General features: G+C 35.5%; 1 protein-coding gene across 6 annotated transcripts in view; it reads left to right on the forward strand.

Moving 5' to 3' along the window:
* ADD3 (adducin 3) overlaps window positions 1–24,486 on the forward strand; it is a 111,862-nt gene that overhangs the window by 73,765 nt on the left and 13,611 nt on the right. For all 6 annotated transcript variants that reach the window (XM_016145696.2, XM_016145702.2, XM_016145700.2 and 3 more), the window contains 3 exons: window positions 9,263–9,483; window positions 19,839–19,977; window positions 23,533–23,684. In XM_016145696.2, the coding sequence (XP_016001182.2) occupies window positions 9,289–9,483; window positions 19,839–19,977; window positions 23,533–23,684 (486 nt within the window). In that variant the 5' untranslated portion in view covers window positions 9,263–9,288. The remainder of the gene's footprint in view (window positions 1–9,262; window positions 9,484–19,838; window positions 19,978–23,532; window positions 23,685–24,486) is intronic.

Raw genomic sequence — 24,486 nt, forward strand, 5'->3', positions numbered from 1 at the left:
CATAGGGTGACAAATTATGGGGAAGCAATATGATGTCATTGAAAACAGCCCTAGATTAGGAGAACTTGGATCACCCCTGATGATGCCAAGTGTGTGATCTTGGCACATCACTTTATTAAGACTTCTTTCATTTGTTATCTAACCTAGAAAATGAGATTTGGACTAAGTGTTTTTTTAATCCTTACTTCAAAACCTTCAAAGAATTTAGGTGAAAAGGCAGATCCTTTACTTATTAGAAATATGTTAGTGGATATATCTTAATCTTTAAAAATCAAGTTACTGAAAGAAAATATTTCCCTTAGGTATTTAGGTCAAACAAACCACTATTACACAATTACCTCATTTGTACATATACTTTTCTGTGCATTCTAGACAGACAGACAATCATATCATTAAATCAATTTATAAGCACTAAAATTTTTAGCCCTTCCATATAGCCTGTTCCTCTCAGTCAATTGTATGTATAAAATACCTGTATAAAGTGTGTGTGATGGGCCTGGTTTTTTCTGTTTCATTGAAGGAGTAAATTTTGACTTTGGGTCAATCTGTGACTGACATGGTAATGCTAATAAATATTATTATAGTAATTTTATACCAATATATGATACTTGAGCACCGTAGCTTTAGAAAAATTACTCAACATCTCTGAGTATAATTTCCTCTCATCTGTACAATGTGATCCTTGAATCTAGTCTGAAATAGTCCAAGACAGCTCTCATAGAATCAATAGCCATTATAACGATAAGTTTCTAGTCCTTTGTGGGATAATTAAATCTTCTTCCATTTGGGCACTTAGAAAGTGTCATCTGTATTACTCAGTGATGTTCAATGACAGTTTGTTCATTTTTCTTGACTTTTATCTACTTTTTCAGATATATTGATTTCATGTCAGTTGTATATAAAAATTTGGCTAGCAGTTGAAAGTAGTTAATGTCTTTTAGAATTTAAAATGAATAAAATTTCACTGGTCAATCAGTCTGAGATGTGGCTTGTCATAGTTTGTGCAGAATCCAAGTTGTTTTCTAGAACTTTAAATATCTTCACAATTTGTAGTACCTTTCATCAAGAAAAACCCTAACTCAGTAAATAAGCTGTTGTTGTTTTAACCAAATATCCTGCTTTGAAGTCTTGGCATATCTTTGATTATTGTTTTAAACATGGGAAAATGGGCAGGGTCCTTGAAATTACAGTTATCCTGTTGCTTATATTCTAAAGAAAGCTGTTAAAACTGCCAAGAACTTTAAGTTCAGAAAAACTTTTTATAAGTAGTAACATTTCATAAGATTGTTTTTACCATTCTCAGCCTAAAAATAATACAAACCAGATTGATTTGGAAGGAGTTGTGATATTGTAAAGTAATTCATTTCAGCCACCACTTATGGAGTACTCTGCCATTGTGGGGACTACAAACATGAGCAAAGAGATCTGGACAACTGAACTAGAAGTAAACCAGAGTTAAGAAAGATGGAGAAAAAAAGAAAAAAACACCTGGCATTGAGTTATACAGATGGAATTTTCTAAGTGCCCAAGTGGAAGAAATTTTAATTATCTCACAAGTCACTAGGATCTTATTTCTATAACCTATCATAAACATCTCTTTCATGTGGATCATGAATCAATATGACCAGCATTTTATTAAAAAATGAAATAGATTAAAATAGAAAATACCAGAATGTATCACATAGTAAAGGAAAGTATCATATCATGAATTTATTTTAGTTATATATCATGTATTTGTATGTGATTACAATGTAAAATATATTTCTTATTGTTGATTACCATTTTAAAAAAATTTGAAAGCCACCAATCTAGAGCGTTTCATCTATTTGTGTCTTGAACCGAATGTTCTTTAATTGTACATGTTGAATAGTTACTGCATAAATATTTGGATAAGATTTTTAAAACTAGAATTTTGTTTATGCTCGATATCTTGTTTCTAATCTGCATGGCCAGAACAAAACCCGTAGTGTTGACAGTTTTATAATATTACCTTTTAAAAAAAAAAAAATCTATTTTTCTCATCATTTTCAATGCAAAGAATGCTATTTAAAAAACTTATCTTTTTTTTCCCCCAATGGAATTCAAACTGGTTTGCACTGGTTTCTATTGCTCTGAAGTTCTAGAAAACATGATTGTGTGTAGTAGTGTGGTATTAAAAATAGGATTGGTTAATTTTAAAGAGAAGGAGCCCTGGAACTGAATTGTTTCATATATCACCTGGAAGCAGAAATATTTATGTTATTTTTAGGGTTAAGAGGAACTAGAATCTACCACTTACTTTCCTTAAAACATAGCTGCTTGTGAGGCAGTATAGTGAAGGTGCATGCTTTTCTTTCTTTAACCAAGGTTAAACTTTTACAAGCAATCAAAGACATCGAATAGCTGGAATTGGCATTTGAAAAGAAATTACTAGCTGTCCCTGGGTCTAGGTTGTGATTTAAGAGCACTGGCTTTAGAGATCCATAGCCTAGATTTAAATCCCTCTTCCACCGCTTGCCAGCTCTTTGACTTGAGACAAGTTACTTCTCAATGACTTTATTTCATCCTATAAAATGGAGATAATAACATTTACCTCATAGGATGAGGTAAAGGAATGTTTGTAAAGTCCAGTGGCTAACACACAATACAAGCTCAGTAACTGAGAGTTGTTTTGAAATTCTGTTATAACCCATCACTAAAGTAAGAAACACCTGGCTTTCATTAGAAACCACTAGCTGTTGTGAATATTAGTCCATATCAAGGATCTTTATCTGCCTCATTGTGAGAACAGATCAGAGGACACCAGCAGGATCATAGGATATAAGAAACTGGAAAATCTGAAGGGTCTTTTGAGATAGTCCTTTTATTTTACAATTAATGACACTTGCATGATATAATTACCTATTTACACAGAAGAACTGTTGTCTTGTTTGCTGTTACTTCCCCCACATAGTAGGACCTTGGCACATAGTAGGTGCTCAGACACTTGTTGAATGAATATTCATTCCATGGCCATTCTAATGTCACAAAACAGGTGGTAGAAACGAAGAGACTTGAGTCAATAGTTGAGTTAATATTTTCACGTAGTATGTCTCCCGGCTTATAAAGATTAATACTAAAATATCAACAGTATTTATTAAATGCTTTTTTATAATATTTTCTTTTGTCTCCCAGGGGCTTCATATTTTAACTACCCTTGAGTAAACTGTTATGTAAGCAGATTTTAAGATCCAAAACTTCTCTAGACTGATCAGCATGCAAAATATTTTTAGTGACTGGTCGATGCTGATAGGATCTATGCATTTTTATTCAGGTGCAGTTTAGTTTTGACAGACCTTTAAATACATTCTAGTACAGAAAATACCTAAAAATAACTATAGTTTAAACTTTACTCTGTTGCAGTTGATCATATCTTAAGTGAAATAGAAACTAGTGATTTGACTTTTTCCATTATTACGGAATGGACTTTTTAAAAAATTAAACCTTCATTTCAGATAATTATAGATTTACATGTAATTGTAAGGATTAATACAGGGAGATCCTGTGTACCCTTTACTCATGTTCCCCTGGTGGTAACATCTTGTAAAACTAGTAAAACATCACAATCAAGGTATCGATCGACATTGCTGTAATCCAGGGGTCTTAATTCATTTCTCTCAGTTTTGCTTGTAGACTCACGTGTGCGTGTTTAGTTCTGTGCAGTTTTATCACTTGTGTGTGTTCTTGTGTCCACCACCACAAGTCAAGATACCGAACAGTTCCACCACCACAGGATCCCTCCTGTTGCCCTTTTATAACCACATCCCCCTCTTGAGCATATCCTTCCCTACCTTCCCCTCTTCACCTTCCCGCCAGCAGCCACTTCTGTAACTTTGTCATTTAAGGAATATGAAAAGTCCTCACTTTATGTCATGGGTAGGTTCTGCAACTGTAAGTGAAACGATGTATAATAAAACCAGCTTTACCACAGGCTAATTGATGTAAACGAGCTAAGTTCCTACAGTGTCTCATCAATGTTATAACAATACATTATTTGAGGACCTAGTGTATTATATAAGTGGAATCATGCTGTATATAAACTTTTGACATTGGCTTTTGTAACTCAGCATAATTCACTGGAGGTTTATTCAGGCTGTTGTGTGTATCAGTAATTCATTCCTTTTTATTGTATTTATATTGTGTAATATGGATATACCACAGTTTAATCATCCACCTGTTGAAGGACATCCGGATTGTTTCCAATATTTGATTGTTACAAATAAAGCTATAAATTTGCATATAGAAGTTTGTGTTTTGATGTTGAAAACATATGTCTTCCTTTTTCTGTATTGATCAGGATTTTAATTGCTGGATAATAATGGTAGTTGTGTATTTAATTGTTTAAGAAAATGCCGAACTTTCAGAATTACTGTACCATTTTATATTCCCACTAACAGTGTATAAGGGATTCAGTTTATTTACATCTTCTCCAGCATTTGAGAAGATGTCACTATTCTGTTACTATATTTTTTAGCCATTCTGCCACTTGTGTAGTGTTATCTTCTGATTTTCATTTACATTTCCCTTATGACTAATAATGTTAATCGTCTTTGGGTGTGCTTGTTTACCATAGAAATATCCTCTTCAGTGAATAGTTTGATTTTTATTTAATCGCTGAGTTTTGAAAATGTTACATATTATACATACTAGTTCTTTGTTGGGTATGTGGTTTGCAGATTTTTTCCCATAGTTTGTTGCTTGTCTTTTTATCCTTTTAATGGGTCTTTGCAGACAAACATTTTAAATTTTGGTTAAGTCCAAAATATTAGTTTTCCTTGATAGATCATGTTTTGGTGTCAAGTCTAAGACCTCTTTGCCTAGCTCTAGATCCTGAAGATTTTCTCCTGTTTTTTCCTGACAGTTTTATAGTTTAGCAGTTAAGTCTGTGATCCATTTTGATTTACTTTTTTTATTGTCATAAAATACATATGAAAATTACTATTTTAACCATTTTAAAGTATACAGTTCAGTGGCATTAAGTATATTCACAGTGTAGTGCAGCCATCAGGCTATATAAATCACCACTTTTCCATCACCACAAACACAAACCCAGTACATATTAAGCAGTCATTCCCCATTCCTCCTTCCCCCGAACCCCTGGCAACCGCCAGTCTGCTTTCTGTCTCCTTGGATTTGCCTGTTTTGGATGTCATATAAATGGAATTATATAATAGAGGCCTTTTCTGTCTGGCTTCTTTTCTTACCTTAACGTTTTTGGAAGTTCATTCATGTTGTAGATGTATCAGTACTTCATTCCTCTTACGGCTGAATAATATTCCATTATGTGGCTATACTACATTTATTGTTTATCCATTCATCAGTTGATGGATATTCGGGTTGGTTCCACCTTTTGGCTATTGTGAATAGTGCAGCTATGACATTTCATGTACAAGTTTTTTTCTATCTGACTTATTTCACTTAGCGTAATGCCCTTGAGGTCCATCCAGATTGTTAAAAATGGCAGGATTTCCTTCTTTTTATGACTGAATAATATTCCATTGTGTATATACCACATTTTTAAATTCATTCATTCATCAGTGGACACTCGGGTTGTTTTCATTATCTTGGCTATTGTGAATAATGCTGCAAGCTTCTCCCCTATTTTCCTGAATTTTGTTTGTGTTCAGGTAATTTGTAGATCCAAATTTTCTTTTCAAGGCTTGAAATAACAATTCAATCTGTATATATAGTACTTGGCGTGAAAAATTGCAGATAATCACTTGTTCTTACGATTTACTTAAACTCGATGTAAAACTCTTATTGTTCAGCATCTGTGTATGGAAGAATACTCAAATAATAAGTTGTTATTCTTATTCTTTATTCTATCCTTTATATAAATTCCCAATTCTTATTAAAAATACATAACACTTTGAAAATTCTTATGTTAAAAAAACTAAGATAAGTAATGAGCTTTTGAAATTTTAAAAAGGTCAACATGTTTTGAGTCATTTCTCATCTTAGTTCTTTTTTTTTGGTGTCATTTCCTCATTCTTTGACAGATTCCATAAGCCCCAATTGTTAAATATTTAGGACAGAATGTAGACTAAAAGTCTACTAAAGACTAAAATTGTGTAGCCTTCTTATACTTTATGATATGTGAAATAGTATGTGTCATTGTCAAGAGAACTAGTAGACAGAAGTTATGGCTTTGAATATTGCCTAAGACATAAGCAGCATGATTTGGGGCAGGATGTTTAATCCACCGAACCTCTAGATTATCAGCCTCTTCCATTGTGTAATTAATTGCAAAGATAAAATAAGATAGAAAAGTGTATAAGGTGGTATAAAGCATCAAGTGTTATGTATATGTAGTATTATTATTAAAATGGATAGTTAGATGTATCTTCCTTTGTACCTTACTCATCTACAAATGTGTTCATCATGAAGAGTTCTTCAAACTATAAGCTTTTACTTATCAGTATTTTATTTATCAGTTTCTTAAATCAGTGCTTAATGCAGTGAATCTACTACCACAGTGATTTATTTTTTGCTGTGTTCATATAATTATTTTATAATTATCAACAAATTCAGTTAGACATAAGCTTATTAACTAACTCTATTCTCCATTAAGCTGAATATGCTTTTGGGATTGAGGAATGGGTACTATCCAGCTGAAGGCAATATTTGTGGACTGTCTTTTTAAATATGACTTAAGAAGCCAGTGGCCTACTGTGGTGAACTAAAATGGAATTGATTTCTTTGTTAAGTGATGCCACAGTTATTAATTGAATACCCACTTAGTCTGTACTTGGCCACTTAAAGTCAGCGTGACATTTACTAATCTATGTGAATTTGTTTTTTTTAACTTAATTCTCTTTGAAATTTTTATCTGCTAGCAATAAGCTGTTTAAAGAATTTCAAGTGGACCTATTATAAATAGCTTCTAAGAAAATTAGTTTCCAAAGATTGGTTAGGCATCCAGACTTCTGATAACCCAGCTGGATATGATAAAGAAGTTTCTTACAGTTGGTGCTCTTTGCACTATAGTTTCAGATAATAGCAAGATAATGGTAAATACCATAGGTTGGTAGATCATACTAATAACAGTAGAGTAAAATCTAATTTTTGAAGAAGGCAATATGTCCAGGGTCATTCCATTAGTAGTGAATGTTGTATAAAAAAGAAAAAAATCTGGCCATTTATCCTGTGAAGAACCATTTAATTATCACATGCTCATTCTTAAGTGTTTTTTTCCCCAATTTTTAAATAGACGAATTAGGGTGTGAAGGACTCAATTATATAAAAGCTCCTTTTTTTTTTTTTTACATTTCCTTCACTTATTAGTTGTTTTCTAGTCACAAAATCAGAATTTCATTAAAACAGTATGATATAAAGTGTTTTAAACCATATTTCCTGAATATTTTTGTGTGATACACTAAAATAATTTAGTGTATAACATAGAATGTTGCATATGAGATTGATATTGAATAAGGAAATAGTTTTAACATGTTTTGCAAAAATTAGTTTTAACAGATTCAGTTTACATTTCCAGGACTAGAATTAATGCAAGAATGTTTAGTGTCTTATAATTAGTTTGCTTGGGCTAAGTTGGGTCAAGGCAGCTTTAGAGTTGAAGTCTATCAGAGAAGACTATTATTAGAGATAAATACAGTAACCTCATTGGTCATTAGTGTCTTTAAAAGATGGGACCAGATGTCTCTGGTCTTTATCAGGGATTCAGATCCCTAAGATGAAAGTGACCTTTGCCTTTTCCCTTCTGGATCTATCTAGGAAAAAAGTGTTCTGCTGGAACTTGAAGCTGGAAGAACTGCAGAGTTGCAGGTTCACAGAAACTTTGTCTCCCCTTAGTTTTCCACTTGAATGGAAAAAGCATACTTGGATGTTTTACATTAACTCCCCTTATTATGAAGCGATTCTTACCTTCTAGCAAATAACCACTTTAAAAGATAACACTTTCATAGTCAGATGGTTTTTCTGTTGCCCAATCATTTATATTCAATTCTGCATTTAAATGAAAGTGACCACCTGTAGAGAAAATTGTATGTATTAAGCAAAACCATTTTTACAACTTTTTAATTTTTTGTTTCCTTTTCTTCTTCCTTGTACATTTCTGCATTTTCTATACTCAGTTCAAAAGAGCAGCTAAGGAAAGTAATACATTCATCAGCAGTCTCCTTTTCTCTTGAAAGGCTTAATGCCATGTCACTTCTAAAAGTTCGAGGACGTATTCCTTCAGTTGGCAGTGTCTGTTACTCTCTGCTAGCTCACTGCTACTCTGAGTGTGGCTCAAAATCCCGTGCCAGTCTGCAGACTGGACTATTTATTACCAGTCTGTGACAAGTACAGACTATGATATTCAGTGTTTAGAAACTTCTTGCAGTTTGACATTACCATGACAGCTAAATGCATAATTTTGTATTTTACAAGATTCTTGGCCCACAGCAAATTAGAGAAAGTCACAATAGACAATTTGAGAAGCACTGATGACCTCATCAACTTCTAACACAGAGATCACCGGTGGGGGTGAGGGGGGGAATCTTAAATGACTGTCCTGTTGACCTAGCTATAGTTAGTAAGGTGCTCAGCTGTAGCAAAGCAAGTGAATTTGTTGCTTGAGCATAAAATCAAGGACTATCCTAAATATCAGTGATAATGATAATTAAGTGAAATCAGCTGTTTATGTGGTTTCCGCATAGCTTTTTGTTTCTTACTTGGATTTAAAGCACTATTTGCTGAAGTTATATAATCAAACAACCTCAATAATTCCTACATTTCCCCCTGGGAAGTTCTTGAATCATTTAAAAAATTTAAAGCTGTGTTTCTCTCATATGCTAATAAATTACATTCACTATAAAATGCAGTTGTTATTAAATATGGCCAAAGTTTGATCTAACAAAATCTCAAGTAAGAGAGAAAAGAGAAACTCTACTGACAGTACTCACTAACTGCGAAGATTCGACATCGTAGATGTGGTATTTGACTTTTGTGTATTTTGATCACTGCTTTTAAAAATGCAATAGCAGCTGATGACATTGTTATAATTGAACCACAAGTTTCCATTAGCTCTGAAAATAGCAATTTCCAATTAAGTGATATAATTTAAAATATTTTTACCTTAATAAAAAATTGTTCCAAATTGTTTTTTGAGAAGCTGCTTTTCAAAGAAAGTTACCACCATAACTTTCTGAGGGCAAAGTAAAAAGTTCTGCTTGACCGATGTTAAATAATTTGAGTTAAATCATGAATTTACCATGAATGTCCTCTTTTGTTTTATTTAATACAGATAAGGGGAATCGGCAGGCCTGAAGCATGAGTTCAGATGCCGGCCAAGGCGTGATCACCACTCCTCCTCCTCCCAGCATGCCTCACAAAGAGAGGTATTTTGACCGCATCAATGAAAATGACCCAGAATACCTCAGGGAGAGGAATATGTCTCCTGATCTACGACAAGACTTCAATATGATGGAGCAGAGGAAACGAGTCACTCAGATCTTGCAAAGTCCTGTGAGTTGAAATAATTACAAGACTAATTTTTCTTCTTCTTTGGAAACCTTATTATAATGAGGTAGGACAGGTATCTTAATTCTCAGGTTAGAAGGGGGGTGGAGGAAGAGTGACAAGTTGCCCCCAATCTTTCAGAGGCAAACGAACACTAATTTATATATTTGATTTACAAAGCTTTAATAACAAGCTAGTATTGTCTTGGTGGTGTAAATTTTCTTTGTGTGATATTTGAATGTAACGCTTCATTAAAGGAGGACAGAAGTTGCTTCTGAGCTCAAGGACACGCAGTTCAGACTGAATATCTGTGAAGAAATGAAAGGCATGACTGAAGTGTTAGGAACTAAGAAACGAGTTAGGTACATTTCATGCACATATTTGCTTCTTCCTTTGGGTACCTTACACTCAGAGCAGCATAGGAAGACTCAGATTCCTTAGGAGACCTGTGATTTGGCAGCCTCGTGTTACATACACCTGATGCAGACACACATACATGTCTACACATCAAACTAACTAGATTAAAAGTGAGTTATAATCGAAACTCAAGCAGAAAATTCTGCCTGCACAATAATATCCAGACTTTGTAAATTATATTCAAGTGATTTGTTAGTTTTCTGGCCCTTAGTGAAATTGCAGAGGTCACAGGTAAGTGATAGAAAGTGAGAGAACGGCTTGATTTAAGATGTAAAATGATCTGCTAGCTTCATGCATCATGATGATCATGGGCTCCTCAAGGCAGAGTTCAGCACACGTAGACATGTGATGCCTGGGTTAGGGTTATATTAGGTTTCCAACTTAGGTACTAAAATAAGCACCGAAGCCTCGAGCTGCCTGAGGTGGCCCTGGTAAATCATTTTTGTTGTGCCCTTGTGAATTTAATCACAGAAGTTGAGTCCAGAGCCAAAGGGTAATTCCACTCTGAGTAATTCTCCTGTACCAGTGGCCTACATAAAAGCAAGTACAAGTTATAAAAGCAATGCAAGCTTTGAGGAATTTAAATATAGCTTAAATTTAAAGCTTTAAACCATCCTTTAAATCTTTAAAGAAACCCTTTCCCAATGGAAAGGCGATTAACCAAAGAATTCATCATGAGGGAGTAAATAGAAAAGAGAAGCTCTACTGACAGTGCGTTCTTTTTTGCAAACCTGAGTTTCTGTGTTTATAAATACTTGAAGGGCATGTTAATTACTTGGATCAAAATAGATATATTTCCTCTTCTAAAGAAAGCTTACTTTTAAGAACTTATTCGCCAAATGATTATAGTAACCTTTAGAATTAAATAACTGAAAAAATGAGATAAAGTTCAGATTTTGTTCAGAGTTGTTAAATATTGAGATTTCTTTGGAAAGTGCTCCAAAGAGGACTATTCATTCTAACTGTAGAGTTTCAAAGGAAGAGGCACTAAACTGCATTTTATGCCAGGGTTTTTGTTTTATAATTTTTCCATTAAACTAAAGATGGCATAACTTTCAGTAGATTCCTAATTTTTTATTATTTATATGTTTTCATTTGTAAATCCCTTAAAAGTATCAATTTTACTTATGCTTTGGGAAACTTAATGAAAAAAATGGGATAGGGCAGATGTGTAAATGCCATATTCACATAGCAAGAATGATAATTTTCAGCTTAAAGAAAAACAAAGATTTAAAAGAATTGTGGATTGCTCATTTTTCCCCCAGATCCTTGCTAGTCAGTTTAAAATCTTGTTCGTGAAAGTGTTTAAATTTTGTCTGTCTGACATGTTTTAGGTCAGTGGTCCTCAAATTTCTTTTAATACAATAAACTTTTCACCAAAGGAAATGATACATAGTGGCCTATCTTAGTTACCTATTGCTAAATAACAAAGTATCCCAAAACTTAGCAGCTTAGAAAAACAAGCTTTAATTATCTCATCTTTTCTGTGGGTCAGGAATTTAAGAGCTGCTTAGTCAGTGGTTCTGGCTCAAGGTCTGTCATGAAGTTGCAGTCAAGACATCAGCCAGGGCTACTGTCATTTGAAGGCTCGACTGGCCTGGAGGTTTCCACTTCAGGTGGGTCACTCACATTGGTATTGGCAAAAGGCCACAGTTCCTTGCCATGTGGACCTTTACCTGAGACTGTTTGAGTGTTCTCCCCCAGAGTAAGTATCTGAGAGAAAACAAAGAGTAGCCTGCAGTGCCTCTTACGACCTAATGTCGGACATTAAACACCATCTTTCCTACCATATTTATTAGGTACAAATGAGTCACTAAGTTCAGCTCATACTTGAGAAAAATTAAGCTCTACCATTTGAGGGGTGGATTGTTTGCTCTCTGACGAATTTGTTGTAAAAGCACTACAGTCTGACACAATTCATTTTCCTTCCTTGCACATGCCAGGCACATTCACACTCTCCTAAACGCTGCAAAAGTTTTATTCCATTCAATGTTAGCGTGAATCTAGAATCTCATCTAAATCTCATCCAGGGGCAGATGATGCTCCTGGGTATAATTCCTTAAGTATAGCTCCTTCTTTTAATCTATTAACCTGAGAACCAGAGAGACAAGTCATCTGTCCCTCCACCGTATGCACATATACCCCCATGATGGTGGGACAGGCATAGGTAATGGCTATAACATTCTTGTTGAAAACAGAGGACAAGTAGGTTGCAGAGGAGTAACTCATCCAAAGCATTTCTGAAATCCACCTGGGCAAATGTTTGGAAGTTCTGCTGGTCAGTACTCAGCCCTTCTACTTACTAGGGGTGAGTTTCCCTAGCTCTGGGCTCAGCCCTCTAGGCTTTTGGTTCCATCCTCTGAATCATTTTTCTTTTTCCTTGAAAGGCAGCTTGTGTTTGCAACCGTGTGTTTTCTCAGCCTGCTTCTTTTTTGTAGAGGTTTTGGGGTTCAAGACCTTTTATACTGCCTTTATTCCATTAAGCCCAACCTTGCAGTGTTTCTGCCAATATAACTCTCTTAAAATCTTTGTGGTCTCCTATGAATATTGGGGTTCACTCTGTTGGACAAAACTCAGTACTAATTCATGTTTGTAAGAAACAAATTTATCAGTCTTCTATTTAAAATTATAAGTTCATTTGGGAAGAAAGGAAATTAGGAGAGAAACTAATAAAAGCAGAGTATAATACTTCTTTTATTAAGCACTTACTCTGTGCCAGGCACCTATTATTATTATGTATCGAATCCTATTTAATCCTCAAAAACTCAATCAAAGAAGTATTGTATCCTAGTTTACAAATGAATAAACTGAAACTTAGAGACATTAAATAACTTGCTAAAGTTTTTACAAATTTTGTTAAGTGGTAGAGTCTGAATTTAAACTCCAAAGTTCACACCCTTAACCACTAGGCTGTACCACTTAAAGCATTCAATAACAATGAAATAATTCCACCCATACATTATTGTTTCATTCATCTTCAGATCTATTGCTCAAGTTAATTCAACTCAACTCAAGAAGAGTTTCCAGTCATAAGACTTTTTGGTATCTATAAATTTGAATGACAAACATAGCACCTATTGTCTTGAATTGGAAAAATAAGAGAACATAGAATTTGTTTCATCCTGACTCCAAGTATTACTTCTTTCTAGGAATTTCATAGCCATTGTCATAATTTTTTATTTTAAGAAAGTATTTGACTTAGAAATTAACTGCTGGTGAGGAGACTGGTTTAGCTAGAAATTTTGTTAATGCCATAAAGAGAATCTGCAAGGTTTTTTGACCAATGTACTCCTCATGTATTTGTCTATGGAGATCCTAGATTGTCATTTACCCACTTCTCTGAGTTCATGGCAAATCATTGGATTTAAATGATGCCTCATCAAAGTTAAAGAAGCATGTGAGTTGAAAAACTAACGGCACATTGTGCATAGTAGATAATTGAATTCTGAATGCATGGTAGATGGATATATGAATAATAGCTGGGTGGGCTGTGAGTGTTATCCAACAAGCTCCTACTGAACTTGGCTGCTTAATATGGAAAACAGTTGGTGGGTTTCAGAAAAAGAATGAAAGTTTTTAAGCCTTACCACTTATAGGAAGCAGTTTAGACTGGCCTACAGAAATGTGCAATGTTATTCTGAAAGACAAGGACGACAGGAGTATAGATTAGATGGTAATGGTTCAGGCATATGACACACTAAGATTTCTTAATAACAGGGTAATGCATAATGCTACAAGCTTATTTCGAAGATAGGAAAAACTTCAAAGCTATATATATACATTTTAGAATATCACTGTAACTAAGACCTAAATTGTCAGCAGAGCACCTTAATTAGAATAACTGGTCAAAACCACTATGATTTATCTGGGTACTTTGGAAGTTTAAGATGCAAGTATCTTTATTAACGTTTGCATTTTTATTATATACCAGCTTCAAGAAAAGATATTATTCTAACCTTTAGCTTCATATTAATTATGACTTAGATACAAGAAAACGGCCATCCAGAAGGAAATTGGGTTTATTTGTTTTTTCTCCTTTCAACAGGGCCAATGGTAATCTATTTCCAAATGAATACATTTCTTAATGGAAAATTTCTAAGTAAGTTTGTTATGCTCCTAATTCCACTTTAGGAGAGATCTAATAGCAATTGCAGGGTGCCTTGGAAGCAGCAGTCTGTAATCATTTTTTTTCTTTTTGCTCTAGTAATTATTTTGAGGTAGAATTTCCATACGTGGATATTTAAAATCCATCTCTGATATTTATGAGTATTCTGTTACCCGATTTCCATGAGTTAGGTATTATACATCAGCCTATATTATTTTTTTTTCAGCCTTAACTAAAATAATCGCATGAGGTCAGTTTCTTTTATCAAATTGGTCCTCTTTTCTGTGGTTTAGAATATTTTTCATCTATTGCCACTTTCTCTGAAAGTTCTGATCTTAGATTCAGAAGCATTCAGATCTAATATTTCGAGTTAACGTTACTTTTGGTTTATAGTATAAATGAGTATGTATGTACTTATGAGAATACTCTTACCCTACATGAATCTCAAATCCCTGAACCTTTCATATTTTTACAAGTTTATTTTTATCCACACCTTATAAATTCAAGTTCACAGGATCACTCCCTCAACATTGACAGAAGATGTATAAAATTAAAAGGTGTGAAATTCAGATAAGGCTATTAAGGCACCCTCTCTCTAACTTAAACATTTTGCTTTTCACCTAATGATTTTTTAATCATACTTTTTTAGACATGTGTTTGATAAGAAAGCTGTCCAAACTATAATGCTCTCGGGACAATCCAAGTTTTTAAGTACGGTTTTGTTTGAGCTAAGTAATTAAATGACTTCTTAAAAATTTAGAACATTAAATGAAGATTCATTTCTTAAAAAAAAAAAAAAAAAAGAATTTCTCCCATTAGGTGATAGACAGGCCTAATTACACAGGAGGAATTTCTTATTCAAGTAATAGGCTAATAAGACTGTTTTCTAGAGCTTCAGATTCCAGTGCTAATAACCTATGAAATGGATCTTTGCTATCATTAACTCAATTCAGATTGAGATCAGATTCTTTACTTTATTTATATCTAGGAAAATAAAAAGAAAAGAAACTCTAACCTACTATTTTATTAACTGAACACTGAACTAGACGCTCAGGGAGACTAGAAATGTGAAAGACAGCCCCAGCCATCAGATATTATGGTATAGTAAAGTAGGAAAAATAAACCACAATCATAATGATAGATACCCTAGTTGTAATACAAGCAGATGTTAAAAGAATTCAGAATGGGGTAGAAAGAGAAGTATGGAGATCTTCCCTAAGTGTGGGGTGATTAAAGGAGAGGCTTCAGAAGAAGGTGGCATTTAGTAATTCATTAGGTAGAGGAACAGTGGAAGCCAGCAGTTCCATTTGATGAAATTCAGTGAGCAGGGATAGAACAATACAAGTTGTGATTAGACAACACTGAGCAAACTTCATAGGCTAGATCAGAACAAAAGGTAGTAATAACGGTAGATACAGCCCCCCAAAATTGCATAACTGATTATAGAGAGTGGAGTACCAGACTGTTTTGGCCTAAGTTCGAGTCAGCCCATTTTCTCATCATTTCCAGTTTTAATCTGTTTACATAATTTTCTTATATATACATATATACATATATGGATACAGTACTTGTTTTGGACCTGGGTTCACCACCACTCATTAGCTCTGTGACATTGAGAAACTCACTTAACTTGATCATTGGTTTCCTTGTTGATAAAATATAACTAATAGGATTGTTGTGACAAATGAAATAACAAAAGCATGTAGTACAATACCTAGCATATTGTAGGCAGTTATTTTTATGGAAATTGTATATATATAAAGTTATATACAATATTGCTAATTTAAAACATTTTATGCTTTTGTGGCAACACTTTGAAGATTATAATCATAATTCTTTAGGTTGCATTTTGGCTTTGAAGGTACCAGAATCAATGACTCTGATGGCATTCTGGCTTATTCACATTCATGTATTTATGTGTTCAAGGTGTAACAACCCCCACTACTTCCTCTGCTCTTCTGTATCTGAGATGGAAGCCAGGTATATGCTGCAGCTTTGTGTATGTGTTGTTTGATCTTTTAACCTGGCTCTTCTCTAGTGGATACTCTAGAGAACTTGTTGGCTTAATCAGACTTCAAAAGCCCAGCATGTGACCTCGCTGCCCTGCTTATAATTTCTTGTCTGCTTTAATGGGAGAATTCCTGATTGTAAGAGAGCAAGTACTGTGATACTCCAGGATCATCATCATCTGCTGCTTTATAATTTGCCTTGCTTTATCTATCATTATAACCTAGTTCTCTAGTCTATCTTAAGGTTTACTGAGTATTTCTCATCACAACATGCCTGTCGCATTATTAATTGTATTTGATTTCAGTGATACAACCCATCTTTGGTAAAATTAGAAGATCCTGTGCCCATCTGAGAGTCCAGATTTGAATCTTTGTTCCATGCATGTGTTAGATTGCAATCTTGAGCAAATAGTTACCTATCTCAGGACTTTGTTATGGGATTTAAAGGAATCATCTATAAAGGATTATTTTTTTCACATTATATTTTAGTAGGAATATGATTATCCATCATAAAGATAAGTAAAATTTTATTTTAATATTTTAATTAAAGTTTAATAAGTTTATGATAAATTTTTTAAATCGGATGAAATCATTTTATATCATTAGTAATTTTTACACTAACTTTTATGACTTAGGTAATTATTTGAACAATATTTCAAAAATATTTGAAACATTAAAAAATGAGTTAAAATGTTTACAATGAAAAATATTAAATCTTTTGTAATAGAAGAATTCTTATCTGTTGAAGTACTGTCTATATAAAAAGGCTGGGGAAATTTCATTTACTTCGAAATTTTTCACTAGCCTTGAAGGGAAGAGTCATATTTTTCTCTTAATTGATTTCAGAAGGGCTTATACATTCCCCTGTGACACCATGGATTATCCCAACGCTTTAGGATGGTACTCACCATATTGTGGGATATGTGGTAGCGAAAAAAAGTATTTTCACTAATGAAAAATAGCATTTGACTCGAGTCGTTGCCTTTGACATTTAATAGCTATGTGTTGTTGGACAAATTTTTCAAACTTTCTTATATAGCTTTCTTATCCCCAACCAGCAGAAAGTTCTCATTAGTTTCTTAAATAGTCGTGATTCTCTTCAACAACTGGTTGATTTTAATCATAAAGCCATTGTAAATCAGCACTGAGAAGATAGTCTTGATTCATGTTGACTGCTAGAGAGTTTAGATAAAATCTGGCCCATCTCCAGCAAATGCATACAGTTTTATAGCATGTACTTTGTATCTTAACTTCATTCCTGGCTCTGTCTAACCTCCTTATGCTTATTTCTCTTTTATAAAAATTTTTCTAACATATTTGTTTTTGTATCATTTTAATCTATGGAATCTGCCTTCAGTTCTTGCTGGAACAACATTCAAGAAAATAAATAATGCCTCCTTCCCAGAACTAACATAATGTAAATAATGAGTGATATACGTAGTAGGTAGCCTTAATGTATTTTTTTTTTTACCGAATCAAAGAACATTGATTATAGCTGCTTTGAACTGAGGAGAGTGTAAATAGAATTTGGTTTTAAAGAGAAGATAAAGTTTTAGAAGAGAAGATTGGCTTCTTGCCAGGTGCCCAGAAGTTTTCTGAAGTTTATATAAAGATAAATGAGTATGTCTGGAAGATTCTTTTCCTTTAAGCCTTAAATGTGGTAAAATACTCATGTTACTCATCTGGATGAAGGTGTCCATCCATCTTATATACAGCTCACAACCGTTTTATATTCACAAGGTCTTAGAAATGTATTAATGGAGTTCTCTGATTAATGTGTCTTTGTAGAAGATACTTTAAGGATAGTTTCTCTGGTTTAAATTGTGTATTTAAATGAACTAGATGTAGACAGTGGAATTTGATATTTAGAATTCTTATAATTATTCTAGTGATTTTTATTTAACGAGCCTTGAATTTGTAAAAGAAACACCATGTTTAACTGGTGTGAACTGCTCCATGAACTCAGAAGTCAAATATGATCTCAGCTAGTATTTTTAAATTAATCACTCAACCATCCACCTGCTGTATTAGTAGAAAGTACAACATCTTCCTCTTAGTTAAATTCTACTTTCCTCTAAGTTATCCCAAGAACTTCACCACCTTACATAATCCAAAAAGGGTTCATCAGTGACTTGCATACCCAAGACGTGGTGTGCTCATGTCTGCATGTATGAAAGAGTCACACAAAGTCTGTTCAATCTGCCACTGCACCTCCCTTCCACATGGTAGTGGTGTTGAAAACTAGTCTACCCCCCAACAGAAGATGCAGGTTCACTGTTGATCCAGATGCCTTTGAAGGCCACCATGGCATATCAGGGAAGTTTGACCTCCTTGTCTCTCTTTTTGTGATGAGCTCAGGGTACTCCACGGTTGAGTTCCCAAGATTACAGCTATTAGGACTCAGCTCTTTTAATTCATATCACAGATGTCTCTCAACTGTTGTTCTAAAAGCAACACATTATGTCAGCACTGGTCCTGATATCTACCACTTTGTAGCCTCAGAATCACATTTCCTCTTTCCTCCATGGGCTCCGAGGCTAGAATTTAAAAAAAAAAAAAAAAAAAAAGTCATTTTTTTCTGGAAATCTCTGCGTTGCTTAGCCATCCCCTAAGCAAGACTACATCTAAGCAAGGCTCACAGGAGGTCTTATTCCCAGCCCTACAAAGAAGGCTGCTGTCAGTGACTCAGGAGATTCACCCTTCCAAGAAAGTTTTTCTTAGTGCTCTCCAGGGTCTTCATACCTACTCTTCTTGCAGGTGGTGATTCCAAAGCAATTTTCTGCTTTCTCCCTCTTAGGTGAAGTGTGAAAAAAATTGAATTTAATTTCTGGCAGAGCATTCTGCTACACAAGTAACCAATTTCAAATGGAAGAGCAAGGTTTAGATAATTTATACTGCAAGAGCCTTTATGTTTAAAATGAATGAAAATAGAAATGAGGAAGAGAACAAGGGATGAATTTAATAAAATAAGTGTTGGTTGGGTGTGATGGAAATACAAAACAAGCTGTTTCAACTAATGTGAAGGATTGGGAGAGGGTTCAAATGATGAATCATTAGCAACTCAAGGATTACTGGAATAGAGATTTTCTCTTAATGTTCAGAATTTTTATTTATGTAAACACTTTCTGCCACAGAAAGAGAGAGAGAGAGAGACAGAGACAGAGACAGAGACAGAGATAGAGACAGACAGACAGACAGACAGACAGAGAGAGATACAGTGGAGCTCCAGAACAAGAGTTCAGTACCCAAAGTTGGAAAATAATGTTCTTTCTTTAGCACAGTGTTACAGAAAGGGAGTAATCAGTTGTCAGCTCTTATCAGTTTGCTTTTAGAGTTTATGGGGCCAAGGAACTGCCATGGAAATCATAAAATGGAGGCCACAATTGAGCGTGACTTAAGTGAAGACTTTCGGTGTGAGTCACTCTATAGAGTCACACCCCGTTGAAATAGGGACTCTATCCGAACCTAGATAATGAGGCTGCTAGGCAAGAAACAGGTCTCTATTTTATCAGTCTATACTCGGTATCTAGTTATAAATTATTAACAGAGTGGCTTTTACTCTACCTATACCTGTCCACTGTAGATGTTATAATAACTAATTTTCTTTGAGAGTAAGAATGCCTAATGATTTTTTTCAGCCCTGAAAGCAAGCTTCTTGTTTCTTCTAGTGTTTTAATATTATTACTATGTGTTCTATATTTGTTTTAAAATACTGTAGATGAAACCTATTCAAAAGAGAAGAAAGCTTGATATTCTCAGAGTGAGTTATGTTTGGGTGGTTCTGCTCCCTGTGAGATGCGTGAGCTCAGTGGTTGTTTTTTGTATTGCAGGCCTTTCGGGAAGACCTGGAGTGCCTTATTCAAGAACAGATGAAGAAAGGTTACAACCCAACTGGATTGCTAGCATTGCAACAGATTGCAGATTACATCATGGCCAGTTCTTTTTCGGGCTTTACTTCACCTCCCCTCAGTATGTCAGTTTTGGAAAGTTTAAACAATTATAATTTTATCTTTACTTTGAACACTGTACATTTTTAGCAACCTATTCTGTTCTGGTTCAGTCTTTAAGTTTAAACATCTAACATTTAGGTAGCATAGTATAAGAATCTCTTACTTTTTCATATCAACTAGGCATTTATTAGACTTTGTGAGGATGACAAAATACTTATTAGATATGGTCTCTGCTATAGATAAATGTATATTTTAGTTGAAGAGACATACCACGAATGCACAAAAGATTAAAACTGCAAGGTAACTATAGAGGAAAAATTGCAAAGTAGTTCATAAGAAATTGCTTAATGACCCTATTCAAGTCATGCCATGAATTCAGAGTTGGAGTTGATTATTGGCCGAAGCAAACTGAGAAAACTTCAGGGAAGAAGAGGGTCCCGAACTAACCAGTAGTTAGAACTTGGTGTTAAGAGAGGTCGAGCACTTTGCATCTCAGTGAGACGTGCACCGAACTCACTGTGGTGCCGGGGCAGGTACGCAGAGAGCCGGCGGGGCCTGTCGGACACGGCTTCGCATCAGAGTCAAGAGATTACCTTTTCCTCTTTTTCTTTTTAATTATCCTTCTCTTCCTTTGTTTGTTCTTTCCTTTTTTTATTTCTTGGTTAAAGGTGTATAAGTAGAAGTTCAGTGATTTCAGATACTTTCCAAATGGAAAAATGGCATAAAGAGAGACATGATGGTAGGAACATGCCAGGCGAGGGGATGTATGTATGTTTGTAGAACGCTAAGTGGACGAGTGTGTTGGCACGCACGTGCTGGTTAAAGAGTCTTCGAAAGAGTCCCGATTTGAGCTGTAAGTGCCTGAACTAAAGAAATGGTTGTAGGGACAAGAAGGAAGAGCGATGAGAAAGGCATCACCAGGGGAGAGCAGAGAAGACTCAGCGATGGGTTTAGTGAGGTGGCGGGGCGGGGGGGATCGTGGGAGAACGAGGACTTCCAAAATCATTCACTCTTCTGAAGAAACAAACATTCTGAGGTTGAGCAATTTGGTTTGCTGTTTCTGTTTTACTGAGTCTATTATGTGTCAAGCACCCTGTTAGGGATGGTGGATACAGTGATAAACAAGACAGACAAGATTCTTATGGAAACAGAAAACAGACAGTAAATAAAGAAAATGGTCAGATAATAAATAGTTCGTGCTATGCAGAGAATTAATATATGGCAATTTGATAGGCATAACTAGGTGACTACTTTAGACGGGTGACCAGAGAGAACCTCTCTGAGGAAGTGACATTTAAACTGAAATCTGGATTGTAAGAAGAAGCAATCCATATTAAGAGAAAGCATTCTAGGTGGAAGGAACAAGTACAAGTGTCAGGTGGGAATAGGTGAGAATGAGTTTGGCAGCCTCTTCAAGGAACAAAAATAAAGATTATGCTCTGGAGTGTGGTTTTTGAGGGGACAAGTAAAACAAACTGAAGTTAGAAACATAGACAGAAGCTAAATTACATGGGGCTTCATGGCCAGAGCTGGAAGCTTGGGTTTTATTCTAACTTTGGAAAGCCATCTTAAGCAAGAGGAGATGTAGAAAGACCACTCAACTGGGAGATTTCACTGTATTGTTAGACAAAAATAGAAATGTCCAAAGTTGGAGATCTGGTTCGGCTCGGGGAAGGGAGGCAGGCCAAAGGCGCCAGGAGAGAGTCGCCAAGACATTGCAGCAGTGGGAAATGAAGTCCGGAGCTGCGGAGCGGCTGAGCAGGTGCACATGGAGAAGTATTTCTCAAAGCATGGAAAGCGTGGAGTCAAATAATCACACAAGGGGGTATAGGCAGGGATGAGTCTGAAAAGAGAATTTAGAAGTTAGAAGAGGAAGACTAGTCAGGGAAGGCAAGTAAAACGAGAAGCCATCTGTGAATGTTCTAGATACTGCGGCAGGAAAGGGAGCTTGGGGGGTGCTAGGTGGGATGCACAGAGGCATGGCAGCAGGAAAGCGTTGTCCAGGGTTCAGAGGTCAGGGAGTAGAAGTCAGCCAGTTGGGCTGGAATATGTGTGTTGTGCTTTGAAAAGTGGAAGTTAAAATTGGAAGGACAGTGAGTGTAGGAGAAAGGTTAATGGTTGGCTTTGAAATTTTGTCAGAAAGTATACTATTTTGTTTGGCTTACGTATTGAAACTATTTCTTTGAATTAGTTCACAACATCTTAGAATTAGATCTCACATTAGAGTGTTGACTTGGAACTTCTCTTTAAATGTTCTGAGAGCCCTGGACTCAGATTGTCACGGTTACAGCTGACCGCTGAGTTGCAGCTGTCGCTTCAAACCAGGTGTGTGCTCTCCAGTAGCTTGCAGGTTGCATCATGCTCAGTTTATGCATTTGCACGAATTTCCTGGCCTCTGTAGGCCTTCAAGTTGGGGGCTTCTGCAAAACTCTGAGCAGAGCAATAGTGAGGTTAAAGATGGTGCTTTAGAAAACTCAATCTGATGGCTTTATGCAGAATGGATTCACAGAGAGAGGGACTACAGGTAAGGACAAGAAAGAGAAGGCTATTGCAAGGGTTACATGTGAGGTGAGGCCTTGAGTTTGGAAATGAGGAACCTTGTGAAAGAGAGTGATGGAACGTGGTGATGAGTTACACATGCCACAGGAAAGGGTAGAAGGGAAAAGTTACTTAGTGTTTTGAATCCGCAGGGATTACAATGCCATCAGTATTAGAAGACGAGTAAAGAGAATAGAGAAGATAAGAAAAATCAGAAGAAATAAAATCACTTTTAGATCCTTTTAAGTTTTGTATTATTAAGTTGCAAGCAGTTAGAAACAGTAGACTGAAAATGGGCAGAAAGGCCTGCCTGGTCAGAGGCGAAGATCATGGTGTCATCTACACAGAAATAAAAGTTTGGAGGCTTGAAAATAAATAGTGTTTTCATGGGAAAATGTAAAATGAAAGAAAGAACATAATGGAAGACTGAGATTTGGGAAAGAGCCACAGTTTGGGAGACAGTAGGGCAAGGGAACTTGTTGAAGGAGGAAGAAGAAGCAGGTGAAAGGGAACAAGAGATCCAGGACAGTAAATATAGGCATGGAGAAGAATTCTGAGAAAGAGGTGGTAAGTGGTGTCAGAGAGAATGAAGACTGGGCAAAAGCTGAATTTGGTCAAAGTAGAACTTAGCAATTGAGCCATTAGAGACCAAAACTGGTTTTTGTTGTTTGGTGAGGGCAGAAGCCAGACTACTTTTGAGATCTTTTCATCATAAAACTAGCAATAACTTCAGTATCAATAACACTTTCACCGATGGAATCTTGTGACCATATTCCCCAGTGGTGTGAGCCTATTTCCCTATCAGTTCACTCCCTAACAAGCACTAGATGAAACGGCAAAGATCGCTGATGCCTATTATTCTACTCTCACTGTATTTCTCTGAAGGAAGATAAGCTAATGAAACATTGTGTGGGCCGATAAGTTTCAGATCATTATTTACAAGGCTGGACACTCCCAGACTCAAGCTGCCTCCTGGCAGGTTCCAGGTAAGGGATTACTTGACCTGAATCTCTTCCCACAATTTTTTCTCTTTTAGGTCTCGGCATGGTCACACCTATCAATGACCTTCCTGGGGCAGATACATCTTCGTATGTGAAGGGAGAAAAACTTACTCGCTGTAAACTTGCCAGCTTATACAGACTTGCGGACTTACTTGGATGGGCACACCTGGCAAATACATATATCTCAGTGAGTTCTTTGCCTTTATATTCCTTAAAAAAAAAAAAAAAAAAAAAAAACTAGAAGGCAACTATACTCTTCCCACCTTAACTCAGAAGTCCAGTTTTTAGACTGTTCTCTAAACCTAGGTTGCTGGATCATGACCTAATCCTGATTTAAACCCTATCTCCAAGAGAGAGGCCGCAGTTATCCCAGCTTTCTTCTGCATTTACTATCTGTGTTGTTCCTTTAATTCAGAGCAGCTGTAGAGTCTATCCAGGAAGTTATTGTCTCTCTCCTTGTTAATTATATCTGAGCATCAGCGACATTAAAAAAATAAAAGGGTCAGGGAAGTTTCCTCCCTGGTATTTATTTTTTTATGTACTTTTCCCATCTTGTTTTCATGTTGCCAGACTTGGAAGCGATACAATGTTTGGAATCAAAAAATGATGAAAATACTGTGTGATGAAAATTGCACAGACAGAAAGTGCAGTCTTCCAATAACTTCCCTTTCTTCCGGCCATTTCTGCTTCACCTTCCATCTCCACCTTAATTCCTTCCTAGGAAAAGACTATTCTCTTTCCTTTGTTCAATTTCCATGAAGTAAATCAAGATTATAATCATTACTACATTCGGTTGAATAATATAGCATTTGTTTCGCATGAATGTAGCTGACTCTAAGCAACCTTAGAACCCCCAAAATAATGCTTTAGTTAAATCTAATAAATGAGAAATTCATGTCACAGTTTTTAGCAAGTACTTGAGGGTTGAGGGGAGAAAACTTTGCAAGGAAAGTTACATGAAAGCAACATGAAATCTGCACACCTTTAAT

The sequence above is a fragment of the Rousettus aegyptiacus genome, unplaced genomic scaffold (genome assembly GCF_014176215.1).
Source record: "Rousettus aegyptiacus isolate mRouAeg1 unplaced genomic scaffold, mRouAeg1.p scaffold_m13_p_6, whole genome shotgun sequence".
In the NCBI taxonomy this organism is placed as follows: Eukaryota; Metazoa; Chordata; class Mammalia; order Chiroptera; family Pteropodidae; genus Rousettus; species Rousettus aegyptiacus.